Source organism: Myotis yumanensis, unplaced genomic scaffold (genome assembly GCF_028538775.1).
Source record: "Myotis yumanensis isolate MYYU_CA2020_CCGP unplaced genomic scaffold, mMyoYum1.0.hap1 SCAF_22, whole genome shotgun sequence".
In the NCBI taxonomy this organism is placed as follows: domain Eukaryota; kingdom Metazoa; phylum Chordata; class Mammalia; order Chiroptera; family Vespertilionidae; genus Myotis; species Myotis yumanensis.
Window position 1 is genome coordinate 11,691,720 of NW_027223773.1, and position 17,164 is coordinate 11,708,883.

The 17,164-nt window shown below is 47.0% G+C and overlaps 1 protein-coding gene across 4 annotated transcripts in view; it reads right to left on the bottom strand.

Annotated features, from left to right (window-relative positions):
* The window catches only part of PLD5 (phospholipase D family member 5), a 171,582-nt gene that overhangs the window by 6,740 nt on the left and 147,678 nt on the right, over positions 1–17,164 (bottom strand). For all 4 annotated transcript variants that reach the window (XM_070401088.1, XM_070401089.1, XM_070401090.1 and 1 more), the window contains 4 exons: positions 9,979–10,176; positions 7,590–7,726; positions 6,737–6,905; positions 2,888–3,002 (listed from right to left, as the gene is read on the bottom strand). In XM_070401088.1, coding sequence (XP_070257189.1) covers positions 2,888–3,002; positions 6,737–6,905; positions 7,590–7,726; positions 9,979–10,176 — 619 coding nt within the window. The remainder of the gene's footprint in view (positions 1–2,887; positions 3,003–6,736; positions 6,906–7,589; positions 7,727–9,978; positions 10,177–17,164) is intronic.

The following is a 17,164-nucleotide window of genomic DNA, read 5'->3' on the forward strand; positions in this document are numbered from 1 at the left end:
TTATGCTCAGTTGTGTTGGAAATAACACTTCTCTGGCCTTAACCGGTTTGGCTCAGTGGATAGAGCGTCGGCCTGCAGACTGAAGGGTCCCTGGTTCGGTTCTGGTCAAGGGCATGTACCTTGGTTGCGGGCACATCCCCAGTAGGGAGTGTGCAGGAGGCAGCTGATCAATGTTTCTCTCTCATCGATGTTTCTAACTCTCTATCCTTCTCTCTTCCTCTCTGTAAAAAATCAATAACATATATTAAAAAAAACACTTATCTGAAAAAAAAGTCTATTTTAAAATATGCATTATGAGGGAAGAAGGGAGACAGCCAGGAGTGACTGTTTACTAAGGGCCTACACAGATAAGAGCCTTCCATCTATTACCTCATTACTCCTCATTCCACCACCACAGGGCAGGAGGGGATGCAGTTATCTCATTTTACAAATGAGGAAGCAACAAAGAGATGACACCTGGCTTCCCATCCTGTTTCGACGGGGGTCAGTGTTTAAATTCAAAACTGGTTTGTCTGACTCCAAAACACTTATTTGACTCATTAAAAGAACACTTGGGTAGAGGCACGCAACACCTTACTTTTAGGAAATCCTGTAGGTAGAAGGTCCAGATTTGAGTCCCGAAATCCCACGGTGCCTGAACCTGGCCCGTCCCCGTGTTTCCCAATACGTGAGCCAAACGTTCTCATTTTCGATGAATCGATTTTGAGTTTGTTTTCGTTAGTTGCTTAAAAAGAAGATTTGCCCACCGGTGTGGCTCAGTGGTTGAGCGTTGACCAATGAACCAGGTCAACAGTTTGATTCCCGGTCAGGGCACCTGCCCAGGTTGTGCGCTTGATCCTCAGTAGGGGGCGTGCAAGAGGCAGCCAATCAATGATTCTCTCATCCTTGATGTTTCTATCTCTCTCCCTTTCCCTTCCTCTCTTTCTGAAGTCAATAAAAATATATTAAAAAAAGAAAAAAAGAAGCAGATTTCATTCTATTTTCTGTAAGTTGATGAATATGAGAAAATCCAAATGACTGCATCTTGGGACACTGAGATGAAATAATATCATATTCGAACCCAAGTGATATACATTTAAATAAATTCCAATGCTCTGTTCTAATGTGACTCAGCTAGTCAAAGTGGAAAACAGCAGAACAGCTTCCCACTGAGCCAGGAGGCAGTCGCTGTCCAGTGGCTGATGACCGTGTCTTCTTTTTATTTATTTATTTTTAAAAAAATTGTATTGATTTTTTACAGAGAGAAAGGGAGAGGGATAGAGAGTTGGAAACATCGATCAGCTGCCTCCTGCATACCCCCTACTGGGGATGTGCCCGCAACCAAGGTACATGCCCTTGACTGGAATCGAACCTGGGACCCTTCAGTCTGCAGGCCGACGCTCCATCCACTGAGCCAAACCTGTTATGGTTATTTTATTTTATTTTTTTAAATATATTTTATTGATTTTTTACAGAGAGGAAGGGAGAGAGATAGAGAGTTAGAAACATCAATCAGCTGCCTCCTGCACATCTCCCACTGGGGATGTGCCCGCAACGCAGGTACATGCCCTTGACCGAAATTGAACCTGGGACCCCTCAGTCCGCAGGCCGACGCTCCATCCACTGAGCCAAACCGGTTTCGGCTGTTAGGGTTATTTTTAATCTTTTTATAATTCCATAACACATCATCTGTACATTGTACTGTGTGTTCACCACCCCAATTCAAGTCTCCCTCCATCACCATTTATTCCCCCTTTACCCTCTTCTACCTCCCCTATCCCTCTGGTAATCACCATGTTGTTGTCTGTGTGTATGTTTTGTGTGTGTGTGTGTGTGTGTGTGTTTCAGTGTCTTCCATCCCCAGCTCCTTTCCCCTGACATCACATGTTTAAGTTGTTTCACATCTTATGGCCCAGGTCTCCTCATTTCTATAAAAACCGCCCTTGCTCTTGGCCACGTGGCTGAGAGAATAAAATAAGAGCAAGCACTTTACAAAGGGAGAAGGGCGTATTTTTTTTTCTCACTCACTGAATCTGGAAAACAAACAGTTTCCGAATTGCTTCACTCTATCCATGTGCCTTTCCTCTCTGCTTTAACACCTGCACAGCGTAAAAACCACCACATCCGCACAACGTAACGACCGTGCTGCTGTTCCGAGATGTGTGGACGCTGTTCCCCTTCTGCCGGTGATGGCTCCAGCGGAACGGGTTGCCCTGGCCGGATACACATTGGTGGAAAAGTAGAACAGACTTGATCCGCTAGTGAGTAATTCCACCAGGACGTGGGGGTGCTGCATCTGGAACTCCACGGCCTTAATTAACAGAGCTAACAAGACTCGGGATGATCCACGGGCCAGATGATTTGTATATCGTCTCCCATTTACCCTTCATCCAATGCAGGAGAAGCTCTTGTTGGGCCCATTTTACAGATGAGAAAACCGAGAGCTTAAATACATTGTCTAAGGTTAGACGCTTTAACGACGCCAGGGGTGGGATTACTGCCCCGGCGGGGTGCGGGCACTGAACTCCCACGATGCCTGTCTCCGTCACTCACGACAGGCTGGCTGCGGTCCTGTGTGTAGGGAAGGGGCATGGTGCCAGGACTCACCTGTGACGAGCCAGTCACCACCTCAGCTATAAAATGAGGCAAAGGGACCAAAGAACTCCTGCAAATCATTTACGGATAGAAAACATCTCATAGGGTCTCTTAGCAGGCGAGTCAGCCATAGAGATGCGAGGCTGGTGAGCTTTTTACCCTCATTGTTCTGTTTCCTGACCTTCAGCCTCCCCGACCCCCACCGCCTGCCCCCCAGGCTCTGCTTCTTCGCCCGCCGTGGGGGTAGAGCACAGCTGGGCCACCACTGGTCCTAGGCTCCCCGAGAAGCCTCGCACGCAGGCCGGGCACCTACCGATGTAAGCTGCTCCGTCCGTCACCATGTACTTGTTGCGGTTTAATTTAGGAAAGGTGAGATTCATTTCCTCTTTGGTTGCACAGGCATTCTCTCTTTCCAGGTCAAAAAACTTCTGTAAGACACAGATGGATAAATGAATAGAGCAGGTGAACAGAGAACACTTTTTTTTTAAAAAAAATATATTTTATTGATTTTTTACAGAGAGGAAGGGAGAGAGATAGAGAGCTAGAAACATCGATGAGAGAGAAACATCGATCAGCTGCCTCCTGCACATCTCCTACTGGGGATGTGCCCGCAACCCAGGTACATGCCCTTGACCGGAATCGAACCTCGGACCCTTGAGTCCGCAGGCCGACGCTCTATCCACTGAGCCAAACTGGTTTCGGCCAGAGAACACTTTTGTTCTTTTAAAAAAAAATCTATTTTTATTGATTTCAGCGAGGAAGGGGAGAGGGAGAGAGAGAGAAACATCAATGATGAGAGAGAATCATGGGTTGGCTGCCTCCTGCACGCCCCCTACTGGGGATTGAGGCCACAACCCGGGCACGCGCCTTTGACCGGAATCGAACCCAGGACCCTTCAGTCCGAAGGCTGGTATTCTGTCCACTGAGTCAAACTGGCTAGGGCAGTGGTCAGCAAACTGCGGCTCGCGAGCCACATGCGGCTCTTTGGCCCCTTGAGTGTGGCTCTTCCACAAAATACCACATGTGGGTGCGCACGTACAGTGCGATTGAAACTTCATGGCCCATGTGCAGAAGTTGGTATTTTGTGGAAGAGCCACACTCAAGGGGCCGTAGAGCCGCATGTGGCTCTCGAGCTGCAGTTTGCAGACCACTTGGCTAGGGCAACATGTTTGGTCTCAGTCAAGAGTACATAAGGCCGAAACCGGTTTGGCTCAGTGGATGGAGCGTCGGCCTGCAGACTGAAGGGTCCCGGGTTCGATTCCGGTCAGGGGCATGTACCTTGGTTGCGGGCACATCCCCAGTGGGAGATGTGCAGGAGGCAGCTGGTCGATGTTTCTCTCTCATCGATGTTTCTGACTCTCTATCTCTCTCTCCCTTCCTCTCTGTAAAAAATCAATAAAATATATTAAAAAAAAAGAGTACATAAGGGTTTATGATTCCAATATCAACAATAGACCTTACATTGAGTTATTAAAAGCACAGTCTTTTTTTAAAAAAATATATTTTATTGATTTTTCACAAAGAGGAAGGGAGAGAGATAGAGTTAGAAACATCGATGAGAGAGAAACATCGATCAGCTGCCTCCTGCACATCCCCCACCGGGGATGTGCCCGCAACCCAGGCACATGCCCTTGACCTGAATTGAACCTGGGACCTCTCAGTCCGCAGGCTGACGCTCTATCCACTGAGCCAAACCGGTTTCGGCAAAAGCACAGTCTTAAAAAAAAAAAAAAATAAAAGCACAGTCTTGTCACCTCCTATAGATGAAGCTATTTTTGTTCTCAAATAGGCAGCGAGAGAGAAAATTAGCAGGCTCAACTGCAATGAACACTTTTAAGCTACGGAATGAACACAAAGGTCTTTCTTTCAATAGCGTGAGGGCCAGAAGGTGGCTGAGTTCTCACTGTCTGACTCTGCAGGGGGCACTGGCAGTTGAAGTCGGCCCCGGGGTGCTTCTGTCAAAGACACTCACTGAGCCCAGGAACTCAGTGAATATTCTTCCAGGCTGCATACATCAGTGGGCCCAGGGCCACGACTAGCTGACCAAACTGGGGCTTTGCAAAGGTCAAAAGAGATTTCTGCCGAAGGAACCAATGCTTTGCATGTACAAGCCTCTGTCTAAGGCTCTTTTAATAGGCAAATAAGTGAAAAAAAAAACCACAACTTCAAGTCAGAAATCCTGAATTTCAGTGATGGGACCCTCAAAACCGCCTTCCAGCTCACCAGGTGCCGGGGCAGGGGAGGCTCTGACAGCAGGAGGCGGTGGGCTTGTGCCTCAGGGATCTCTTGACACTGTAAGTGCTTGGATGAGGCTTAAACTGTGACTGTTGCCCGGCTGGTGTGGCTCAGTGGTTGCGCGTCGACCTATGAACCAGGAGGTCACAGTTTGATTCCCGGTCAGGGCACATGCCTGGAGTTGGGGGCTCAATCCCAGTAGGGGGCGAGCAGGAGGCAGCCGATCAATGAGTCTCTCTCATTGATGTTTCTATTTCTCTAAAATCAATAAAAACGTATTAAAAAACAAACAAACCACACCAAACCACCTTGGGCCCCTGATTTGAAGGAGCAGGAGTACCAGGACTTCACACCAGCTGCCCAGCACGATGTCCAATTGTCTCCGACCAGTGACCGCTGTGGGTCTCCCCACCTTCCCTTTCAGAGTGGGAGTTCTTTTTTTTATTTTTTAAAATATATATTCGTTGATTTTTTACAGAGAGCAAGGGAGAGGGAAAGAGAGTTAGAAACATCGATGAGAGAGAAAGATCCATCAGCTGCCTCCTGCACTCCCCCTACTGGAGATGTGCCCGCAACCAAGGTACATGCCCTTGACCAGAATCGAACCTGGGACCCTTCAGTCCGCAGCCGACGCTCTATCCACTGAGCCAAACCGGTCAGGGCGAGTGGGAATTCTTATTGTCCTTGTCCTGTGAGAAGGGGTAACGTTAACCTGGGTGTGGGTTTTGGAGAAGTTGCTGTTGCTTTTTTAAAGTATATATATATATATTTTTTAAAAATATATTTTATTGATTTTTTTACAGAGAGGAAGGGAGAGAGATAGAGAGTTAGAAACATCAATCAGCTGCCTCCTGGACGGCCCCCCTGGGGATGTGCTCGCAACCCAGGTACATGCCCTTGACCAGAATCGAACCTGGGACCCTTGAGTCCGCAGGCCGATGCTCCATCCACTGAGCCAAACCGGTTTCGGCTTAAAGTATATTTTTATTGATTTCAGAGAGGAAGGGAGAGGGAGAGAAAGAGAGAAACATCAATGATGAGAGAGAATCATTCATTGATCGGCTGCCTCCTGCAGGCCCCCTATTGGGGATGGAGCCTGCAATACAGGCATGTGCCCTTGACTGGAATCGAACCTGGAGCCCTTCAGTCCGCAGGCCGACGCTCTATCCACTGAGCCAAACCGGCTAGGGCTGCTGTAGTTTTTAGTTTCTCTGTCACTGAGCGATGAGGCTGGCTGTTGAGAAGGGCACATCCCTGGGAGGCCTAAACTGGGAGCTGTGCAGGGACTGAGGGACTGAGGGGCTCTATGTCGGAAGAGAGGAAAAGAGGTAATGGGTGTCCCGGGTTTCAGACTGTGATGATTCACAACCCTGTTCCTTCGTCTCCTTGGCGACACAGCTGCCTCCCTGACCACACACACAGGCCACCTTGCGCTCAGGTGTGGCTGGGTGAGTGGTCTCTGGGCAGCAGAATGAAGTCTAAAGGCACTTTCACCTCCTAATCCACAAATGCCTCCCATGTAGTCCTCCAATCTCTCTCTCCTTGTGTTTTCTGTCTTTTTAAATGTATTTTTATTGATTTCAGAGAGGAAGGGAGAGGGAGAGAGAGAGAGAGAAATACCAATGATGAGAGAGAATCCTTGCTCGGCTGCCTCCTCCATGCCCCCGATTGGGATGGAGCCCGCAACCCGGGCATGTGCCCTGACCGGGAATGGAACCATGACCTCCTGGTTCATAGGTCGATGCTCAACCACTGAGCCACACCGGTGGGGCCCTCCCCTACCTTTTAAAGTGTTTTTCTCTCTCGAGGATTGGTATTCCTGTTCTTACTGGGAGTTTGTGGGACTGTGTGTGCTTACAGCTCTCACAGATGGATATGCAAAGGGAAGAAACTTTTTCTTTAAGAGCGAAGTCAACAGAATACTTACAACTTTCAAGCTGCAGTTGGCTATTTCAGTGCAGATAGCTTTAAGAGACGAAATGAAGTTAAACGTCAGGGGATCCGTTTCCTTCCAGAAGCTGATCAGGAGTCGAACTTTAACGCTTCGCAAAACTAACGCTTCTCTTATTTTCCCGTCCAAGTCTGGCCAGTACGTCCTGTGGAAATGATATCGATGTGGATGAAAATCAAGGAAGCAAGTTAGTTTTGGGAAATAGATTTACTAGGCTTCCGAGAACACGGATGTTAATGCGACCATTACTTTGTTTTGTGATATATGTGTGACTCTGTAGGATGCGTTGAAAAAAAAAATGCAAGCCTTCTGGGTAAGGACCCCGAGAGAGGATGCTTTATGGAGACCTGCCCCTGCCTACAACCAGGTCTCCCAGCACCAGGCCTCAGGCTATGAGGGCAGAGGGCATGGACCCCCGGACACCCCACCCCATGCCACCCTCACTGCACCTCCAACTCTACCTATGCTCCAAGAGTCAACTTCTTTTTTTATTTTTAATATATTTCTATTGATTTCAGAGAAGAAGGGAGAGGGAGAGAGAGAAATATCAATGATGAGGGAGAATCATTGTTTGGCTGCCTCCTGCACGCCTCCTACTAGGGATCCAGCCTGTAACCCAGGAATGTGCCCCAGACCAGGAATCGAACCGTGACAAGACCTTTTGGTTCACAGGTCGAAGATCAACCACTGAGCCCAGCGGATCTGAATGATGAGTGACCTAACATGACGTGAGAGCATCCCAGTGTGCAGGCCGGCTTCCCCAGTGGTCCCCAGCTCGGTGCCTGGTCCCGGAGACCAGGTTCTCAGTCAAGGTCATGCACTCACTGACCTTTTGGTGCTTGTGCTGGAGATGGGCAGGTAGTCCATGACGGCGATGTACACGTACTGCTTGGCGTCGTCTATCACGCTGTAGATGGCGTCGATGTCAAAGCTTCTGTTTTTAGGGCAAAAGAGTTTGGGGGAATTCTGTGAAGACACAAAAATCAAACTTTTAGAGCATTAAGTTTTTTTTAAAAAAGATATTTTTATTGATTTCAGAGAGGAAGGGAAAGGGAGACGACAGAAACATCGATGATGAGAGAGAATCATTGATTGGCTACCTCCTGCACGCCCCCTACTGGGGATCAAACCCACAATCCAGGAATGTGCCCTCGGCTGGAATCGAACCTGGGACCCTTCAGTCTGCAGGCTGATGTTGCGTCCACTGAGCCAAACCAGCTAGGGCTAGAGCATCAACTTTTGTCAACTGGGGATTTATCTTTTTTTTTGCAAACCTACTTTCCAGTTCTTTAGGGGATAAGACAAATACATTTTCCATCCTATCAAAGTTGAGCCCTGTAGACATCCAAGTGTGGTGGGATTGGTCTCAAGTCTGTCCTTTAAGTCTGTTTTGGGAGGGAACTTAAAAATATATGTATTTTTATTGATTTCAGAGAGGAAGGGAGTGGGAGAAAAAGAAAATCATTGACTGTCTGTTTCCTGCACATCCCACACTGGGGATCGAGCCCATAACCCAGGCATGTGCCCTGACCGGGAATCTAACCGTGACCTCCTAGTTCATAGGTTGGTGCTCAACCACTGAGCCACACTGGCCGGGCTGGGAGGGAATTCTTGCTTTCAATACACATGAATGCTCCAGCTCTAAACTTATGTGACCCTGGTGTACCTCCCTGTCACACAGAGCTGTTCAATTCCTCAGGCTTTGCCATGTAACACCACATACCGATAACAAGCAATTTATCCCAGAAGCCATTTCATCTGAATGGTGACATGGCTATAGACACGTTTAAGACCCTCTAAAAAGCTCGGTTTCCCCCTCTAATCGTTCATCAATCAGGAAGAGGAGTACTGGTTGTTGAGAAAGGGTCATCAATAATTCTAGTGGAGACAGAGAGAGAGTTGTTAAGATGCCCAAGTTCATCAGGAGAGACAGGGGGAAAAAAGATATTCTAAGAGACTCAAGCAAAATGAGAGAGAGGCAAGTTATACTAGAGGTATTTTTCTCTCGTTGTTCAAAGTGGTTTCCATCTTAAAAGTGTATGGTGTTTTGCCCTGGCCAGGTGGCTTGGCGGTTTGGAGCGTCATTCTATACACTAAAAGGCCGCAGGTTCGATTCCTGGTCAGGGCACACACCCAGGTTGTGGGTTCAATCCTAAGTTGGGACAATATATGGTAGGCAACCAATCGATGTTTCCTCTCTCTTTTTCTCTAAAATAATCAATTAAAAACATTCTCTCTCTCTCTCCCCCCCTCCCTACTTCTCTCTCTCAAATCAACAAAAATGTATTTTTTTAAAAAAACAGGCTTCCTAGCTGATTCCTAAGTACTTTAGAGTTTGAGGACAGGCTGAAGGCCCAGATACTTACATTGCCTGTCACCAGTAACACTGTGGGGACAGTGGGATGGCGAGGGGTGGGGGGGGGGGGGTGGCAGGGGAGTTGGGTGAAGGTGTGTGGGGTGGTGGCCTTGCCCTCCAGCCTCGATTAAGTACAACAGCTTTGCGTTTGTCTGTTTCACACACTGGGGCTTTCTGAGATTTGTTTCATCAGAGGGTTCTATTGCTACAAGCAAGTCTGAACATCACTGATGCAAGGCATCAAAGACAGGGTCTGGTATAGAAGACCTGGGTGCTGGTGGCTCTCCTGGCACTTGTGTTACAGCAGATAAGCTTCAATATCCTCATTTCTTAAAAATATATTTTTATTGATTTCAGAGAGGAAGGGAGAGGGAGAGAGAGATAGAAACATCAATGATGAGAGAGAGAGAATCATTGGTCGGCTGCCTCCTGCACGCCCCCTACTGGATCGAGGCCGCAAACTGGGCTTGGGCCCTGACCGGGAATCAAACCCTGACCTTCTGGTTCATAGGTCGATGTTCAACCACTGAGCCACACTGGCTGGGCCGACATAACCTTATTTGTAACACAGTCACAATCCTAGGTCTACCTTAAGGGACGATTCACTGTAAGGGTTTAATCAGATAACACAACGTATCTGGAATGAGGAATGATTATTAACATTTATCCTTGTCATCCTCATTAGGGACAGCATATGACAGAGTATAAGAGTGGGCAGATTTGAACTCTTCAAGGACTGGAATGGAAACCGATTTGTCGAATTCATTGCTGCCCAACACAAGGCCACCCTCGAACATCCCAACTTAACAAAGGGCCAGGAGGGGCAGGGACGCGTGACGAGGAGACAGACCCAACAACTCACCGACACAAAGGCTTGAGATTTGGTTTCGTTCAACTGAAGCTGCAATTTCTTTTCATTGTCATAGACTCCATAGAGCCTCTTGGACCAGGTCTGGGGCACTCTGCTCTTGAATTTTAATGAACTATATAAAGCGAAGATCCTTTGCAAATCCAGGACCAGGCAGCTGCAGTTGTAGAAGATGACACCGAGTTCTTTCATCTGAGAAAAAAAAAAAGAAGCATCAAGGCCATGTGCGTCTGACAGTGTTCGTTTCAGAGAAAAAACAATGCACCAGAATGAAGCAGTGAGATTTTCTTCTTGCACTTTTATACGGGAGTCTGTAGATATAGGCACGGTGGTCTATGGAAATGAAGTGTCATAAACACACTTAAAACTTAAGGAGGACTTTAGATTCCTTTTGCATTTGGGCTCTTACAGACAATTTTCCCACACTCACTACGCTTTTCACGTGGTCTCCTCAGACTTGTTCCCTTTACACTAATTTTTGGTATGAATCCTGAAATTACACAGCAATATAAAGGTTGACTTTTAAAAAAACTATATATTTTTAGCTGAAACCGGTTTGGCTCAGTGGATAGAGCGTCGGCCTGCGGACTGAAACGTCCCAGGTTCAATTCCGGTCAAGGGCATGTACCTGGGTTGCGGGCACATCCCCAGTGGGAGATGTGCTGGAGGCAGCTGATCGATGTTTCTAACTCTCTATCTCTCTCCCTTCCTCTCTGTAAAAAATCAATAAAATATATTTTAAAAAAACCTATATATTTTTATTGATTTCAGAGAGGAAGGGAGAGGGAGGAAGAGATAGAAACTTCAATGATGAGAGAGAATCATTGATTGGCTGCCTCCTGCACGCCCCTTATTGGGGATGGAGCCCACAACCCGGGCATGTGCCCTTGACCGGGAATCAAACTGTGACCTCCTGGTTCATGGGATGATGTTCAACCACTGAGCCATGCCGGCTGGGCGGTTATGGCAGCTTCCTATGAACTTCTGCTGAAGTCTCAAATCTGGACACGCAGAGCCTTCATGACAAGCGTCCACGTGAAGGGAGGCCCCGTGGAAAGAACAATGACCTTCCCGGGACCTCCTCGCCATTGCTCAGCCTTCGGAACGCAGCGTCCAGGCCTTCGAGGCCAGTGGCCCCTACCAGGTCTCCCACCGGGAAGCCCACTTAGGAGTAAAAAATGGAGGCACCTGGCCATTGGAATTCCAGGAGATTTATCACTTCCAATGCTTTTTTACAAATTTGATGTTTAAAATACCAACTAGGTGCCATCTTTGAGGATTATAGGGCCTCTGAGTAGTTTCTCTCAACCTGAGAATGACTGAGGCCCCCCGTATCTAATTATTCGTATTTGGTTCCGGCTGGTGTTGACTGAAGATGGAGAAAAAGAAGCTGGTTTTTTTTTTTGGCAGGTTTTTCAGCCAGAGGAAAAGAATTTAGGGCAGGCGTGTGAACAAGTTTTCTTAAAACGCTGATAGTGGGAAAAATAACATGGATTTGGGGATTCTGAAGGGTTTCCATGTCTAGACTTTCAAAGGAACAAAAAGCTACATTGATTGGCTGATAGATTAGCCAAGTCACTCTTCAATGTTTGTTTTTTTTTAAATTGATTTTTAGAGCGAGAGGAAGGGAGAGGGAGAGATAGAAACATCAATGAGAGAGAAATATCGAAACATCAATTGGCCGCCTCCTGACCGGGAATTGAACCAGTGGCCTCTTGGTCCATGGATCAAGTCTCAACCATTGAGCCACATCGGCTGGACATGCCAAATCACTCTTACAGTGACCAGCCCTTCCCCCGGTGTGTCACACGCCAGCCACACGCCAGCCACACGCCAGCCACACACCAGCCACATGCCCACTTAGAATCCTGATGGACTGCCCTGACTTCAATCGCACAGTTGAGAGTTGATTGACTGGTCCAACTGTTTGAATAAAATAATCTTGAAAAAGCTGGGAATTTACCAGCCAATGATTCTTTGGTAGAGAATTATTCTTAGGAAAATACTGATTGTCTTTTTGACAAAATGGGTGTAGTGCTAGCGATCGGCCCATGGAACTGACTGAGGCTTAGGTCTTCAAACTCCTGGAGCATCCTGCCAAGAAGCTGTTCTAGGGGTAATGACTTTAGCCCGCCTGGCGTGGCTCAGTGGTTGGGCGTTGACCTATGAGCCAGGAGGTCATGGTTTGATTCCCAGTCAGGGCAACATGCCCGGGTTGTGGGCTGGATCCCCAGTGTGGGGCATGCAGGAGGCAGCTGATCAATGACTCTCTCCCATCATTGATGTTTCTATCTCTCCCTCTCCCTTCCTCTCGGAAATAAACACACACACACACACACACACACACACACACACACACACACAACACACACACACCACACACACACATTAAAAGGGTAATGACTTTATTTAAAACTCAAGTTATATCAATGGTTCCACTCTGTCTGTCCCTTGCCCTTGGACATGATGGGAGACACAGTCGAGGAGATTCCGTCATCCCCCTGCGTAGGGACAAAGAACCACAGCAGCGGCTCTAATTCGTTGTATCTGTAGCACTTACTGTGCACCAGGTACTGTTCTAAATGCTCTACAACCTGCATCCATTTAAACCTCCCAATGACCCATTTCACAGGGAAGGACACTGAGGTACAGAGAGAGATCAAGGGGCTTGCCCAAATGCACAGCCAGAGAGCAGGGAAGCTGGGATTACGACACAGACCAGTTTAATATTTCAATTCCAGGAAGAATTATTCACAACGTGGAGTACCCATAAGCCACAGCGCCCCGTGAGCGAGAGCCAAGTCCTGCTGTGTGTCCTTTCTCTGCCTCCCTGGAATTTCTATTTATATTAGTGGCCTGGGTTTCCAACCACAACGATAGCGGAGGCATCAGCAGCGTTCTCTCAATAAGTGATGAATACCAATTAGCCCAATCACAGCTCAATTGATCATTTACAAATGTTCGGTTTGCTGTTTCCAGGATTTTATAAAAATGTGAACAAGCGTGTCTTTAATGTTCTTGACGGAGACAAAAGAACCTGCAACTGTGAGCAACTAAACGTGCATCCAGCTAGTCGCTGATTTATATTCCGAGTTGCTGCAGGGAATTTAATCACTAGGAGCTCTAATGTGATTTCGTTTCTGCCCTCAAGGTGAGACTTCTGTTCCTGGGAATAGAAGTAAAGAATTGAGTCTCGGCGGCTCAAAGGCTGCCCACAGCTCAGAAAGGTCCTCCTTGGCCCTGCCCTCCCACAGTGGGGAGTCCAGACCCGGTAGCTTCTTGATGTCTGAGTTCCTTTGGGAAGGATGCTGGGCAGAGGGAAAGTGACTAATTGAAGAGAGAGGAGAATGTGAGGACCCTGGAGAACGGCTAGTTCAGCCTCATTTCCAAAGGAAGGAAACAGAGGACCCCAAGGGGGAAGTGACGGGCCAGGTCACAGAATAAGGCCCTTGATTTCGGGGCCTGGTCTGTTCGCCCAATCCAGCGGAGCCTTACTGATGAGATGAATCCACCCAGGGATTCATCTGTAGGATGGATGAGGGGTGTTGTTTTTCTCCTTCCTTCACGTGCCACTTAACGGCGGGGACATGTTCTGAGAAATGTTTTGTGAGGCGGTTTTGTTTAGCGAACATCATAGAATGCGTAGCCTAGGAGGTCCAGCCTACAGCACACCTAGGCTGTAGGTACAGCCTATTGCTCCGGCTACAAGCCTGCACAGCATGTGACTGTACAGAACAGCATGAGACTAAACCATGTGTTTGCAGCGATGCCCGTGTAAATGAGCCTAACATGCTGCCAGTCATACAAAAGTATAGCACACACAGCTATGTGCGGTACTTAATACCTGGTAACAATAATGAAGGACTGTTTCTAGCTTATGTATTTACTATATTAGACTTTTTTAAATCATTATTTTAGAGTATGGTCTTTCTACTTATAGAAAAAGGTTTGCTCTAAAGCAGCAGCCTCATACATCTTGTTTACCACATCTCTCTTTTAAAAAAAATTTAAAAATTGATTTCAGAGAGGAAGGGAGAGGGAGAGAGAGAAACATCAATGATGAGAGAGAATCATGGATTAGCTGCCTCCTGCACACCCCACACTGGGGATCGAGCCTGCAACCCAGGCATGTGCCCTGACTGGGAATCAAACCGTGACCTCCTGGTTCATACGTCAACGTTCAACCACTGAGCCATGCCGGCCGGGCTACCACATCTCTCGATCGCAGCATTTAGACATACTCTATTGACAGCTTATAAAAGTGTATGTACTGATAGACGATGATTGGTGGGAACAGGAAAAGGGAAATAGTTTTAAAGTAGTTAGATTTGGGGTGTACTTTTCTCTTTTGCACTTTCCTATGTTGTATAATGAACGTAATTTTGAGGGGAAGAGTCATTGCGCATATTTAAGATGCCCTTCTTTGATTTTTTAAATTGAGTTTAGACAGAGAGGAAGGGAGAGGCATTGAGAGATAGAAACACTGATGAGAGAGAAACATTGATCGGCTGCCTCCTCCACGCCCCACACTGGGGATCCGGCCTCCAACCCTGGCATGTGGCCTGACCGGGAATCGAACTGGTGACCTCTTGGTTCGTGGGTTGACACTCAACCACTGAGCCACACTGGCTGGGCAAGATTTCTTACGGTTGATACAGAGGTCTTGAGGTGGCTGGTGAAATGACAGGGTGACGAGTCCTGCAGAGAGTTTACACACACACACACCGGAGCAGTGGTTCTTAGAAAGAGCCCACCTTTGTTATCCCTCCCTCCTTTCCTTCCTCTTTGCTCATTGCCGTGGCTATGGTCTCTCCTAGAAGTAATCTACACCGAGAGAGACGGTATTGTGACCTTCTAGCAAGGGCTAGGGGAATATACGTGGAGGCCTTGATGGTTACTCAGTCGAGGTGAAGAACACGGAGGTACAAACACGGAGAGAGTCAGAGCGGCCACATGAGGGGGGTGGAGAGATTCCTATTTGGGTTCCTGCCCTGAATCCTGGCAAACTGACCACCTCAGCTCAGCACACACAGCTGCTCAATCCTGACATGAACACTGGCAGCTGTGGCTCTGCAGAACCGCAGGGCCCTTGATCTCCTCACCGCTGAAAAGGGAGGTACATGTATTTTCCTTGGGGAAGAATGCTATATATATGAAAGCCTAAGTGACCGACCAAGCGACCATCTGACCGGCCAGTAGCTATGATGCGCACTGACCACCAGGGGGCAGACGCTCAACAAGGAAGCTGCTGAGCTGCCATGACTTCACAGCTGCAGTTCTCGGGTGATGCACCCAGAACCAGAGAGGAAGGAGCCTGATTCCGGGGTTCGTCACCTGAGAACTGCCATCTCGCAATCTGGGGCCTCTCGGGGGATGTCGGAGAGCTGGTTTCTGAAATCAACAAATTAAAACAACAGGCTGAGGGACCCAACTGGTGCACGAATCTGTGCACCGGGCCTCTAGTCTTTTATAATACCAGAGTAATATAAACATGTCACTGATGAAAATAAATTTCAGATTTTTAGATATTGGCTTAATGGATATTTTTTGCTGAAACTATAGTCTGTTAACTATCAACATACCACAGATGATGGGAAAGATGCACCCAGAAGGGAGATGACAGACATAATTGGCCAAAATAGTCTTGGGCCTTTCTTTTATTTTCCCTTCAACATTTTCTTATGCTTTTCTTTCCCTCTGAGATAAATTTACATGGAATGCACTGCTTAGTGCACATTCACCAGCTCAACAGATGCACAGACCTTTATATTCCAAACCCCATCAATATGGAAAATGCCATGGGCTGAATGTTTGTGTTTTCCCAAAATTCCTATTTTGAAGCCTAATTCCCAATGTGATAGTATTTGGAGGTGGGGCAGGTGCTCTGACTGGCAATTGAACTGTGACCTTCTGGTTCATAGGTCAGTGCTTAACCACTGAGCCACATCTTGAAATAGGTGTTAGCAGCCTGCAACTTGATGAAACAGGTGAGTCGAGGACAAATGTACCCTGGAGCTCTCCTTGGTGCTGACCAATGCTTGGAACCAGCTTTCCAAGTTGAAGTCTATCCAACTTCTAGAATCACTATCCAATCCAGCCGTGGGCAAACTACGGCCCTCCGGCCTGCTTGAAATGAATAAAACTAAAAAAAAAAAAAAAAGACCGTACCCTTTTATGTAATGATGTTTACTTTGAATTTATATTAGTTCACACAAACACTCCATCCATGCTTTTGTTCAGGCCCTCCGGTCCAGTTTAAGAACCCATTGTGGCCCTCGAGTCAAAAAGTTTGCCCACCCCTGATCCAATCTCTATGTACTGAAATGCTATTGTGATTGCCCACACCATAAACCCGACATATATATTCATTATAAACCCCAGCTGCTCTCCCTTTGTGCAAAAGTTACCGGTGCCCTCGCCTAGCCCGCGTGCCAACTTCCAATGCCGGGCTCAGCTCAGAGAGAACCCATTCATCACAACTCCGCAGGTCCTGATGCAATGCGATCCGGTATCTTAGTTGAAAATAAACACTCCTCTTGCTGTTTCTCTTAGCGATGAGGATCATCACTCTGTCCTGGAGAAAAATGGACCTAGGACAATGGGAATTCTTCTTCATGAACCCATTTTGAGACCATCTTTTTCTTCCTAGATACTGACCTAGATAACGCGGAATTGCCCAGGCTGTTTACAAGTATAGGTTTTTCAGCAAGACAAGATGTCATTGCAATGATTCTCTCTGCTTATTGAGCAGGATGTTCATAATATGCTGCAAGCTTTGAATGCATTACCACTCAGGTCACAATGTAATCTCCGCAGAATTACAAGCTGTTGCCATGTTGCAGAATGTGTGTTATTATAAAATGAAACAAAAATGACAGTTGACTTTAGAAAATAAGTACTAAAACTGACCTTATTCAGAAGTCACCGATCTTACTGTATGTTATAAACTATAGCATGTTTGGCTTTATTATAATTTAAGTTTTTTAATTAAAATATCATTCCTTATTAAATATTTTAAAATATGGCCTTGCTGGCATGGCTCAGCGGTTGAGCACTGACCTGTGAACCAGGAGATCATGGTTCGATTCCTGGTCAAACCACATGCCTGGGTTGTGGGCTCGATCCCCAGTGTGGGGTCTGCAGGAGGCAGCTGATCAATGAGTCTCTCTCATCATTGATA